Consider the following 13500-nt stretch of genomic DNA (forward strand, 5'->3'; position numbering starts at 1 on the left):
TCATAGCACTGAATGGGTGCTCTTGACTTAACTTCTCAAAAAAATCTTTCTTGAACTGTGAGCTGCCTGGGGGAGTTCAGTTTTTTTAATTCTAATTCTCTTGTTCACAAAAACTTCAATTTTCTCAACATTTTATTTTTATTTATTTTTAATATTTGACTTATTAGAGCACAAGTGGGGGCGGGGGAGGGAGAGGGAGAAGCAGGCTCCCCACAGAGTAGGGAGTGTGAACGAGGGCTTGATCCCAGGACCCTGAGCCGAAGGCAGACACTTAACCAACTGAGCCACCCAGGTCCCCTTTCTTAACATTTTATTATCATCATTTTCAAACACACAGTGAAGTTAAAGGAATTTTATATTAACACCCATATGCCCATCACCTAGATTCTATCATTAACATTTGTTTCAGCTCTATTGAGGTATACGTTTCACCACCATAACATTCACCAATTTTTGATATATAGTTTTAGTAAATTTGGCTGTGTAACTGTCATCACAGTCCTGTTTTAGAAGACTAATTCACTTAAAAAATGTTCCTTTGTGCTCTTTTACAGTCAGCCCCCCACCCCTGCCTCTCAGCCTCAGCCAGCTACAGTTGCTTTCTTTTGCTGTACTATGTCATCTTCCAGAAATTTCTTATAAATTGGATTGTATAATACATGTCTTTTGTGTCTGGCTCCTTCTCTTTAACAACATAGTGAAAAAGGGTTTCACCGTTGATGTTTTTGAGACTTTTTTATGGTGTTATTTCTAGCAGTAGTTCTCTTTTTTGCAGGTCTTTTTTTTTTTTTTTAATCTTTTTATTTTGAAGTATCTCTAAGGTTTATAGGAAGTTGCAAAGATAGTAGAGAAGTCCATGTACTTCTCACTCAGTTTCCCCCAATGGTTATACCTTGTATAAGAAAAAAAGCATCTTTTCATAGTATATATTTTAATTAACGTCTTTAAAAAGATGATTCCCTTAAAAATTTTAGTAAGTATGTAGTCTTACTTTAATTTTTCTTGGACTTTAAAGTAATTTTGTTTTCTTCAACTGCCTTAGACATTCTGGGCTTGGAGTTAGAAAAGTTTTGCAGTGTTTAGTCGTAGAGCATTTCCGAATGGTAAATAGAAGTTTTTATGTTAGTAGGTGATAAAAGAAGTTCATCATTGGTCCTCATCCCTGGCCCTGTGATGGACCTAGCCCAAGAATTCTATAATCTTGATTATAAATCTCCAGCTTTGCCTGAAAAACTGTCAGGGTTAAAGAGAGAGAGATTACCGAGTTTCTCATAATATCAGACTGTAGACAATTTGATATTTCTGTAGGAATTGATGAGCGTAAATGTGCAGATTTAACAGTTTTTTATGTTAGTGCAGGTGTTTAAAATTTAACCACAGTACTGACTTTTGTTGATTTTTAAAAATAAACTGATACAGCTTTTGGCCAAATATAAAGTAAAACCAAGTTTAAAAGTTCAGAGTCAACTTTTTCCTGGTAAATTCGTTCAAACCTCAGTAAATTCTAAACGTGAGGTGTAACTTACTTTTCTCATAAGTGGTTTTCTGGTATCTGTTGGTGAAATGAAAAATATGAAATTGGAAATTAAGCTTTAATGGGAATGCAATGGAAAAATGTGTGCGTTAAAGCTATTCTGTTCATATTTATACCTAAGAACCAGGGTTGAGATGTCTTAAGTCCAAATAAGGAAACATTACTCTGTAGAATAACAGTTTTAGTCATGGGCTGGAGGAACTGGAACTCATCTGATTGGTTTGAGCTGGAAACAGTTTAGGTATGCCAGGGGTCCCAGATAGTGGGTCTCTCCCCCATCCTGATCATATGTTTTGTGATTAATTAGTTTATTGAAAAGTAAGCGTTAGTAGGAAAAGGTAGACCAGAAGGGCCTGGAATTTAGAATACAGATGTGCCCATTAGCCTGAAGGCAAGGGACTGCAAATCCATGCCAGTGCTGTGGGGAAGCCTGCTGGTGGACCCCATCGTAGCACAGGGACAGGTGGCTGTGGAGGAATGTATGAGCAGCTGGCCGCTGGGAGGCTCAGCAAGAAGTAGGGAGTCTCATTTAACCATCAGGAGCTTTAGCAGATTGTGATTTTATTATACAGGAGGCTCATTATCCACATTATGACAGGAAGATAGTCATTGATGAAGTGATCCGTTATCCTGAGAAGAGTCATAGAAATTCAGCCTATAATCTACAAGAAAACTCAGAATAAATTTCTTAATGTTAAAATTATACATAATACTCTAGCTGGCTACACCACAACAGTCCTAGTGATTTAAGAATAAAAATATAAATAAGAAACTCAAATGCCTAAAACATAAAATTTAGTTTCTTTAAATGACCAATGAATTAAAAAGATACCAGAACTACTATTAAAAAGTCTTAGTACAGAGGTGCCTTGGTGGCTCTGTCAGTTAAGCACTGACTCTTTTTTTTTTTTTTTTTAGATTTTATTTATTTATTTCATAGAGAGAGACACAGTGAGAGAGGGAATATAAGCAGGTGGAGTGGGAGAGGGAGCCCAACGCGGGGCTCGATCCCAGGACCCTGGGATCATGACCTGAGCCGAAGGCAGATGCTTAACGACTGAGCCACCCAGATGCCCCTAAACATCTGACTCTTGATCTCAGCTCAGGTCATGATCTCAGGGTCCTGAAATGGAGCCCCTCTTTGGGCTCCACTCAGCAGGAAGTCTGCTTGAGATTTTCTCCTCTCTCTCTGCCCCTACCCTCCCTTGTGCTCTTTCTCACACACACATAAATAAATAAATCTTAAAAAAGGGGGGGGTGTGCCTGGGTGGCTGCAGAGACCAGAGACTGCAGGAAATGTCACAAGCCGGTAGACAAAGTGGGTGAAATGGAGGAAAAATTGGCTATTTATTAGAGTAGAAACACAAGTTAACACTTTGCACTAGAATCAATTTCAGATGGACTAAAAGTCAAAAAGGGACAATGAAAACAATAGAATGAAGAAAATTTAATCATACTTAACTGATGTTAGGATGGAAGGATTAGGCTTAAAAGTACTACTCAGGGGCGCCTGGGTGGCTCAGTGGGTTAAAGCCTCTGCCTTCGGCTCAGGTTATGATCCCAGGGTCCTGGGATCAAGCCCCGCATTGGGCTCTCTGCTCCGCAGGGAGCCTGCTTTCTCCTCTCTCTCTCTCTGCCTGCCTCTCTGCCTACTTGTGATCTCTGTCAAATAAACAAATAAAATCTTTAAAAAAAAGTACTACTCAAAGTTAAAAAAATAAAACTTGCTAAGTTAATAAAGACCATTATAAAAGGGTTAATCCAAACTGGGAAAAAGTATTTGAAACATAACAGTGAAGACATTCTTAGCACCAACAAAAAATAAACAAAACCCCCCCAAAACTCCCAGGTCCAGAAATAAGTAAAGAACATATAGTTAATTCTTAAAAGAGAAAACATCATTGGCTAATGAACATGAAAACAGTCTTTTCAGATTTAAGATATGTATGATAAAGTGGTAGCGAGAGACCATTGTCTAACAATGAAATGGTAAAAACTTATTAAAAAGATAATTTTAAGTATTGCAGAAATTGTGGCAGAACACTCATCTCACAATCTCATACAGCTAATGGGAATGAGAAGTCTTGGTTGTTGACTGCATATTTTAAAACATTCACAGTTCTCTAGCCTAGGAAAATAGATGTCTCTTAGTTTAAGCTTTCATCAGTAAAAGTTTGTTTTGAGCCTGCGTGTTAGGCATTACACTGAATGTTTTACATTGGTCTCATTTAATTCTCATGAGAATCTTGTAAGTGTACCTGTAACATATGGGCCATCTGACACCTAAAGAGAGGAAAAACTGCTCTGGTTTAGTAAAGCAAGAAAGAAGGCATTCTTCTTTGGGAAAGTGCTTGTGATTAAATTAAGAATACGGCAAGTTACAAGAGTATATCTACCAATTAATTTTCTTAACCATTTAAAGAAAGAAGAAGGGCAGTAAAGATTAGTAGGCAGTATTCACAAATGTTATTAATATCATGTTATTAAAATGTAATTTTACATTTAAGAATGATGATTAGGGACACCTGGGTGGCTTAGGTCATGATCTCAGGGTTCTGGGATCGAGCCCTGCATCGGGCTCCCTACTCGGTGGGACGCCTGCTTCTCCCTCTCCCACTCCCCTTGTTTGTGTTCTCTCTCTGGCTGTTTGTCTCTGTCAAATAAATAAATAAAACCTTTTTAAAAATGATTTTTCTGGGGCACCTGGGTGGCTCAGTGGGTTAAAGCCTCTGCCTTCGGCTCCGGTCATGGTCCCAGGGTCCTGGGATGGAGCCCCGCATCAGGCTCTCTGCTCGGCGGGGAGCCTGCCTCCCCCACCCCCGCCTGCCTCTCTGCTTACTTGTGATTTCTGTCTGTCAAATAAATAAATGAAATCTTTAAAAAATGGTTTTTCTTATTTCTACCCACTTTTCTAAAATTGAGCTTAAAAAAAATTTTTTTAAGTCAAACTGGAGAAAAAAAGGTGGGAGTGAAGAATAAGCAATGGGCAAAGGTGAAAAAAAAAAAATCAAAGAACAATTAAAAAAAACAACAACAAAACCAGTACAAGTACCTCAGGGAAAGTCCTTCAGGCCTTTGCTTTTGATTTACATAAAAAGAACTTAATCTGGTTATGCACGTGCAGATTTACACTCTGCTCACCTTACTTTGCATGTTTCTATTCCTTTCTGAGGGTATTAGGGATTTGGTAAGCATCTGGTGTGTTATAAGGAACTTTTGTTTTGTATTTGAAAATAAAGGTTAAGTCATTGTTCAAGTTCAAAAAAGGCTAGTGATAGATTTCCCAAGTACTGATTCAGTTTGCTGTTAACCTGTTTTGTTTTTTGTTAAATATTTTATTTATTTATTTGAGAGAGAGTGAGAGGGGAGAGGGTCAGATGGAGAAGTAGACTTCCTGCTGAGCTGGGAGCCTGATTCTGGACTCACTTCTGGGACTCCAGGATGATGACCTGAGCCCAAGGCAGTCACTTAACCAACTGAGCCACCCAGGCTCCCTAACAGTGTTTTTTTTTGGTTTGTTTTCTTTTCTTTTTTCTTTTTTTTTTTTAATAGACAATACATATTTATAAAGCCAATGGAGGGAATTCTTTATTTTAATCTTTTTTTTAATTAAAAAATCCAACTTCTTAAAATGCAACTGCAACTAATTCTGCTTTTCTATGGTGTTTCAGGCTTACACCAGCCAATTTGTATCCCTTGTCATGTTTGCCCTCATGATGTGCGATGACAGGATCTCCATGCAAGAGAGACGCAAAGAGATCATGCTTGGACTGAAGCGACTGCCTGGTATGAAGATCTCACAGTGGATGTTTGTTATCTGCGGGAGTGGCTAATGGGTGAAGCCTTTTCTCGTCCTTGAAGCTGTCTGTGGCTTGTAGCTATGTAGTCAAAAAGATCCTTCTTCTTTGGCACCTGTGTTTTTAAAAATCTTTCACTGAATAGAAACACTGGTCTTCGGGGAGTCTGGGTGGCTTAGTGGGTTAGAGCCTCTGCCTTCAGCTCCTGTCACCATCCCAGGGTTCTGGGATTGAGCCTTGTATGGGGCTCTCTGCTGAGTAGGGAGCCTGCTTCCCACCAGCCCCCTCTCTGCCTGCCTCTCTGCCTATCCATGATCTCTGTCTGTCAAATAAATAAAAAGAAAAAAATCTTAAAAAAAAAAAAAAAGAAAAAAAAGAAAAAGAAACACTGGTCTTTTGTTGATTGCTTCCAATATATTATTGTTATTATAGCATTCAGTTTATTACCCTTTTTTCATAGACTTTGTTAATATTCCTTCTTAACAGATTTGATTAAGGAGGTACTGAGCATGGATGATGAAATTCAGAAACTGGCAACAGAACTTTATCACCAGAAGTCAGTCTTGATAATGGGACGTGGCTATCATTATGCTACTTGTCTTGAAGGGGCACTGGTAAGTCTTCTCACTTACAGTTGTGGTCTAAGGACTTATGGACCTAGCATACAGTCATATATACTTTTAGGTCAAATGAAATAGATAGGACTTTTGAAAATGTCTCTGTATTTATGCACTCGGATTTGTTATCTTGAGAAAGGGTAACATAATAATTAATTCAAAAGTGAATATCGGGGCGCCTGGGTGGCTCAGTGGGTTAATCCTCTGCCTTCGGTTCAGGTCATGGTCTCAGAGTGATGGGATCGAGCCCCATATCGGACTCTGCTTAATGGGGAGCCTGCTTCCCCCTCTCTCTCTGCCTGCCTCCCTGCCTACTTGTGATCTCTCTCTCTCTCTGTCAAATAAATAAATAAAATCTTAAGGAAAAAAAAGACTTAAAAAAAGTGAATATCAAGAAAAATACATTTTACCACCTTGATTTGGATTTAGCAAGTTAGTTAACTACTTGGGTTAATTTGTTGCCTACATGTGAGTAAATAAGAGATTAAGTTCTCTAGGTGTGAGATTTCATGGAAGTAAACATGAGGCAAGTAAAAACAGTTACAGAGTAATAGGAATATATTTCATGATCATTTGAAATCCTCAAGTTTTTGCGGGTTTAGAACTTCTAGTTACTTAATAAATAAACAGACTTCCAGTTACTTGATAGTTTAGAAATAATGATCTATTCACCTATATTTACAGGTCAGTGGTCCTTTTATACTTTTGGCTAAATAGTGACTTTAGATAGCAGATGTTTTATGTAATATTTGCATAAGAATGGGTTTTTGAAAAACAGACTGTAGACTAATCTAGTTCTTTCCTGTTAGAAAATCAAAGAAATCACTTACATGCACTCTGAAGGCATCCTTGCTGGTGAATTGAAACACGGTCCTCTGGCATTGGTGGACAAGTTGATGCCGGTTATCATGATCATCATGAGAGATCACACTTACGCCAAGTGTCAGAACGCTCTTCAGCAGGTGGTTGCCAGGCAGGTAAGTTAGGGGCTCCTGGGAGGGCACCAGGGTTGTCTAAGAGTTGGGTCACTAAAGCTTATTTGAATTTTATGACTTTAAAGTGATAAACCAGTGCCCAGTAGGAGGCTTACAGAACATGTGGAGGTTTACATGTGAAGAAACTGAGATACTCAAAGAGTTTTGACAGCACCCAGCTCCTGATCTCATAATAAGCAGAATCAAGACCAAAACTGAGGTCCTAGTCTCCCGATCCTGTCCTCTCTCATTGTGGGCTTCTCCCTTTCAAGTTAATATTCTTGAAAGTATACTTCAGGAGAAACTGGGTTTTATGTTACTATTACAGGTGTTGTGTTTAACTGAGTTTCCTTCAGCTCACTCAGCTTTTACATAAAGCCCCAAAGATATTGCTGGCTGTTAACTGAGCTCTGTATTTCCCAGTTGTGTGAGTTTGAATAAATTACCGAATCCCACAGTTTCCGTTTCCTTTGCTGCAAGTCAGATCAATCTGAGTTACCACGTAGGATTGTGAGTCAGTGAGGCCACGTGCATGTGGGCAGTGCAAAATCTGCATGTTCATGTGCAGCAGTTCTGCCTTTGCTTACCAGTGATTGTGTGTGTGTGTGTGTGTGTGTGTGTGTGTTTCTTTGCCAGGGACGCCCAGTGGTGATTTGTGATAAGGAAGATACCGAGACCATTAAGAACACAAACAGAACAATCAAGGTGCCCCACTCAGTGGACTGCTTGCAGGGCATCCTCAGTGTGATCCCCTTGCAGCTGCTGGCTTTCCACCTTGCTGTGCTGAGAGGCTATGACGTGAGTGACGGGTCCCGGGGAACTCTTTTGAGCTCGCTTTCTACCTGGTTCGTTCGTAGTTTTCCTTCTAAATTTTTAGCTACAGCTTTGGAGAAATCCCTCAGGTATTTATCTGTGACCTGTCACATTTGCGTGGCCCAGTTTGGAGATTACGTCATGACCTTTTTTTACCCATAGAACCTGAAGGAACCTTGGAGCCTACCTCTGTGATTGGAGATTACCTCCTTGAGGAATCCCCAGGTGTTCTCTCTTTCCTTCGGGGTGGCTGGCAGTTCTTTGGGACTCCCCCACACATTGCAGGGTTTAGTATCCCCAGTCCCCCGGTCATGACAGCCCAGCATCTTGCTCTCACACACAACTCCTCTCAATCACTACTGACTGGCATTTCTAGTAAGAAAGGATTTAACAGGGAGAATTAGGCTTAGGTTTACACAGCCATTAGGAGACCTAGGGAAAGGCAGGGGTGGGAGGCCACTGTGCCATCCGCCAGGGTAGGAATTGCAAGGAACCACTACTGTTGGGGGTTTCTGGGCTGCTGTAGCACCAGGGTGGGCCACTGCCAGAAAGATGTGTGGAAGCTGCCCGAAAATCCCACATTAGCTGCCTGAGGCCCATTACCCTCCGAGTGAGCTGCGCCTTTTGCAGAGGACCACAGAGCGCTTTCTCTGCTGAGCCGGCTCCTTCAGGATGCTTCTTCCTCTTTCCAGGATTTTTAAGATGCATTATTTGATTTTGTTTTCTAATTGTAGTTTTTTATTGTCTGTAATTAAGATGGTTGAGGAACATGTTGTTTTCTGGTTCTATATGCAAAAGTAATTTGCTTAGAGTCGCTGTTTCTCCCTCCCTACCCGCCCCCCCCACCCCGTCTGTACAGTCTTTCACATATTGTTTCTTTGCAGGTTGATTTCCCCCGGAATCTTGCCAAATCTGTAACTGTAGAATAAGGAGCATCTGCAACTCTGGGCGGTTGAGCAACACAAGACACCTTTTGTATTTAACACCTTGATTTAAAATACCACCCTCTGAAGCCTTTTTTAGTAAATCCTTATTTATATATTGGTTATAATTATTCCACTCAATTTGTGATTTTTGTGAAATTACCTCATATTTTTCCAGTAATTTGTGGGGAAGTTTAAATAATGGAATTTATATTGGAATTGTTATCACAAAGAGATTCAGCTCTCATTTTCTTTCAAGGATGCCGGGTGTTGAATTTCTGGGCCCTGCAATTCAATCTGGGAGGATTGTATGTTTTTAGAATAATTGGCCTTTGTTTTACTGTGCTTCTCTTCATTCAGCCCAAAGAAAGTATAGTACATTTAATTGGAATATCTAAAGACAGAGGCAGTGTATGCAAATGCTTAGACATTTGATTAAGGTTTTGTTAAGTTTACGAATTAAGAGAAGATGCTGTGATTTGTTTTGAAATTTGTGTTTTGTTTTTAAATCACACTTGTAGAACTTAAAAACTGAAAGCTTTTCTTAGTGGGGTTTCTATGTAAGTTGGGTTAACCTGAGTGTTTCTGACCTGTTGCTTGTTATGTGGAGGTCGAGTCAGAGTTAAGGTAGGAAGCTAGAGTATGGTAGTACATTGGTTTTCTCCACTCTTAACAGCAAGTATTTGCACAATTTTATAGCAGAAACTTTAATTTTGAGCTGCTTAGGACAGTTGACAACATGATTTTCTGTGTGAAGTTGGGGGACCTCCAGGTGGGGTGTCCTATTCCTAGTTTTTCCATCTTCTAAAACTGGTTTTTATTTCCTTGTATCTGTAGTTTTTTGTTCCTTGTGTTTTTGTTTTTTTTTAATGACTTGTTCTTGGAAATCACCACACAAAGTTGCAGTCATGCGTCTGTGATTAAATCAGTACTGATATATGCAGAGTTCTCTACTTTTTGTTCCGAGGAAAAATTGCTTGCAGTGAATTTTAACTTTTTACTGCCTTGTTACATAAAACTCGTACCAGCCTGCCAGTTGGAAGTTCTTTGTAGTTTGGAAGATTTTGCAAGTCTCGTACCAGCCTGCCAGTTGGAAGTTCTTTGTAGTTTGGAAGATTTGCAAGTCTTTTGACTAATCATTTGATTGTAAATGTGTGTGCCGAGCTAGGTTTAGAGAAAGCTGTATGTTTTACACTGATGCTAGTGAAGGATTGCATCAAATATAGTATTATTTCCTAGGTATACTTCTCTACTGTCTGTGTTCCACCTCTCAAATCTATTTAGGAATGAAGAAGATACAAATAAGTAAAGTGGTATCAAGGTGCCTTCAGCTGGTTTATGTCAGAAACAGAATTTAACAATTTAGATTAAAATAGAGTAGCATATTAGTTTGACACCCACCGTGTTGTGAGTAATCATTTCTTTACGGGGCTTTTTGGCCAAATCTTGGGGGTTATAGAGCAGTGTGTTTGTGTTTTGGTGAAGTCCTTCTCTTTTTAAAGTTTTTGCCTTAAATTGTGAAGGTAAGATATTTAGCATAGTTATTTAAGTAAATTCAGGCTTTTTCTTTTTTCTGTGTTTGAATTTCTTGGTGAGGTTAAGATTTTCTAATAGCTATTGCTACAAGGGGAGCACAGGATTCTGCTTGTGTATTAGGGTTAGAAAAATACTTAGCATATTTTGAGGTACTTTGGAAGAACTGTCCTCGATGGAGACTAGAAACCTGGTTGTTTTTAAAAATAAAATAAGGTTACTATTTACATCATATGTATGTTGTCACTATAGCTATATTTATGTATTTTAATTGTTTCTGAGATGATTTTGTTTAGGCCTGCTAGTTTTAGTATGTGTATAATGTCATTTCTTATGTTAAATTAGCATTTTATGTCTGATTTGTGTGGATTTGTAACATTTCTTAATGGTCTGAAGTTTAAGTCGGCATTCTAAGTGAACAAATATGTGAAATCAATCATTGGTTTTCAATTTCTCTTTTTTTCTTCCTCTATGTCTGTCTATCTCTCTCTTTCTCTCTCTCTCTCTCTCTCTCTCTCACATACATACACACACACACACACACACACACACACACACACACACACACTTCAAGCTAGGATAAGTTCTGAACTGGATATCAAAAGCTGATATTAAAGAAAAAAGAAGTGATATTTTCCAAATAAACATGGTTTCTCTTTTTTGTCCCTTCTTGCTTCTTACTTTATTTCACGTAGTGATTTTTAAATGCTTTTGTGTATTAATTACAAACACAAAAAAGGATACTCTAATGAGGCAAATCACTAATAAGTGTGCATGCCTAGTTAGAACCAATGTAATATTAATAGGTAAGAGAATCTGGTTTTTCAAGAAAGGTATTCTACAAAAGGAGTCTTATATAAAAAGTTCTTTCTTGTAGAACATTTAGAGTTTAAATTCATTCACATGTAACTTAGAGTTCCTTACCTCAGCCCTGAGCCGTTTTTAGGCTGGGATCATGGGTAGCGTCTCACACATGGCTCAGGAGATGATGGTTCCTTTGCAGTCAGTTGGCTTTTCTGTCTTTTTTAAATTCCCTGTGCCATAGGAATGAGTGGGAAGAGGAAATTAATGCTCACTGTTTTTAGTGTGCTCTAATTGTGTCAGCCTCCTACTATGGGCAAGTCACTGTGCCAGGACCTGGAAAGGACATCATGTTGAAAGCAGAGTCTGCTTGTCCCCAGGCAGACTTATTACTGGTGAAGACCAAGATCCTTGCGGGCACAAGGTGAAGGGAGTGGAAAAGTGGAGGTGAGCTGGGTTGTTAAATAATGGTCCAAGTTTAGGGAAGTATAATGTTCAAAAGAGGGAAGGTGCATTTTGTAGAGTGCTCTGTTGCCACAGGCTGCATGGACCACCACATGTCTGTGGTGTGCCAGGGAGCAGCAAAGGCGAAATGCACAAGGGAGAAAGCAGCAAGCATCGGTACTACTCCAGGGGGCGGACGCAGGGCTGCCTGCAGGTGGGGCTGAGGGTTAAGAGAGCTAACACAGATTTTCTCTCTTAGTTTTGTGGCAAGTTGTTTCTAAGATGATGTCATCTTAGCCTTCTGACTACAGATCTTTTGGCCTAAGCTAATCATGAGGACAGGAAGAAAAGGAGCCTCCTTGCACCCACTCCCCGTCTTTTTTAGCTTCTTGGTAATGTTTATTTGGCACTTACTTACATTGTCTTCAAAGGAGGAAGACCAGCTGAAATGTTTGCTTTAACAAATATATTTTAAGAAGTCCTTTGGAGTCAGTGTTTTATCTGCTTAAAAACTTAGGATATACTATAGCAATAAAAGGGAAAGACTAATGTTAACAGTAGTATGTGAAAACTTAAGTGATTTTTCTAAAAAGCACAATGTTATTGAAAAGTGTTTGTTGAAGAAATCATAGCTCACACGGAATTTGCAAAGGCCAAAGAAATGGAAGGGAATGGTAAAGGAAGGTATTTTAGCCTTATGTCCACATAGTCAGTGGGTTTTATCTACCAGACTACCAGATAGAGTGTCGTCTTCATGAAAACATACTTCAGATCGCTTTCTGTGTTCTTCATGTTAGAATCTCAAGTTTAGAAAATTAACACATCGGTTTTTTTCTCACAATATTTAATGATTATTAATATATCAGTATTTCCGTAGCTTGATGAGTTTAACCATATCTTCAGATCTGTGACATGACAACCGATAGGACTGATAACATTTGCTTTGAACCAATAATTTCCAGGGTTAAAAGAAAATCATAGTTAACTAGCAAGATTGTAAAGTTATGCTGTATTAACTTGTAAGTCTGTAATAGCTTGGTATCACTGTTAAGGAATCTACCATAAATAACGGCTAATGAGAATGTTTTAGGAAATTCTTGAATTACCTTTCTTACGGTACTCAGAGTGAATACACAAATGATCCTGTTAGCTTTTTAAATGTTCTGTGGTTGACTTTCAGTTTGTTTTTTTGGTGTCTTTTTCTCTTTTTTCTCTCTCTTTCTTTCTTCTTTCTTTTTTGCTTAAATAAAACTTTTGGTATTTGTTTAAATTATACTGATTGTGAGCAGGAGGTTTTAGAATATTTCCTTTGTTTCAGTTTTCTGTTATATAAGATAATTGTGTAGTTTACCGAGCCATTGGATCATTTCTTCCTCATGTCTTGTAAGTCCAATAACTCTAACCTTGAACTGTGAATAAATTACCAAAACTTACTGAGAGTTGCATTTTGAAGCAATTTGCCAATATTTGAAGTATATACATGTTTGTAGATGTGTTAAAGATTGTATTGCACTAAGAATGTAGCCAGTGTTAGTTGTTAGTAAACTTTTCTGATGTTAGAAGTTACTTCATTACTATTGCTTTTTAAAAGAAGAGATGATTGGATAAATATAATCAAGAGTTTCATGTCTCCACTCCAACTTGCCAGTTGTTTTTTGAAAGAATCATTAGATTAAAACAAAGGATCTACTTTTTATGATGTCATATACCTTAACAAGTCTTTTAAGATTTTTTGTGAGAATGTGTTGTTTCTAGCGAATTTCATGTGTATACAGTGATCAACAGCTTTGTGTAAGTAAATTGATAGTTGCAAAAGAAGGATATTTAAGATGGGTGAGTAACAAGACAGCATGTATGCTAAAGTTTCTGTAGTATCTGGCAATCTATTAATTATAGAACAAAGATTCCTTTTACAGGATCCTTTTATAAACAGCAAGCGAAAATCTCTATCCCGAGTACTTACAGCACTTGCTGTGTTCTGCAGGAGACAGAGTTATGAGCCAGGGTAGTTTGAATGAATAGCTGTGCTGTTTTGCCTTCCCGGAGATGGAGGCCAGTCCCTCA

At 38.5% G+C, this 13500-nt stretch overlaps 1 protein-coding gene across 2 annotated transcripts in view; it reads left to right on the forward strand.

Moving 5' to 3' along the window:
* Positions 1-8786, forward strand: part of LOC116877180 (glutamine--fructose-6-phosphate aminotransferase [isomerizing] 1) — a 31691-nt gene extending 22905 nt beyond the window's left edge. For both annotated transcript variants that reach the window (XM_032873742.1, XM_032873744.1), the window contains 5 exons: positions 5206-5320; positions 5818-5945; positions 6758-6925; positions 7559-7720; positions 8620-8786. In XM_032873742.1, the coding sequence (XP_032729633.1) occupies positions 5206-5320; positions 5818-5945; positions 6758-6925; positions 7559-7720; positions 8620-8664 (618 nt within the window). In that variant the 3' untranslated portion in view covers positions 8665-8786. The remainder of the gene's footprint in view (positions 1-5205; positions 5321-5817; positions 5946-6757; positions 6926-7558; positions 7721-8619) is intronic.
* The last annotated feature ends 4714 nt before the right edge of the window (positions 8787-13500 follow it).

The sequence above is a fragment of the Lontra canadensis genome, unplaced genomic scaffold (genome assembly GCF_010015895.1).
Source record: "Lontra canadensis isolate GAN:19392208 unplaced genomic scaffold, GSC_riverotter_1.0 scaffold50, whole genome shotgun sequence".
Lineage (NCBI taxonomy): Eukaryota > Metazoa > Chordata > Mammalia > Carnivora > Mustelidae > Lontra > Lontra canadensis.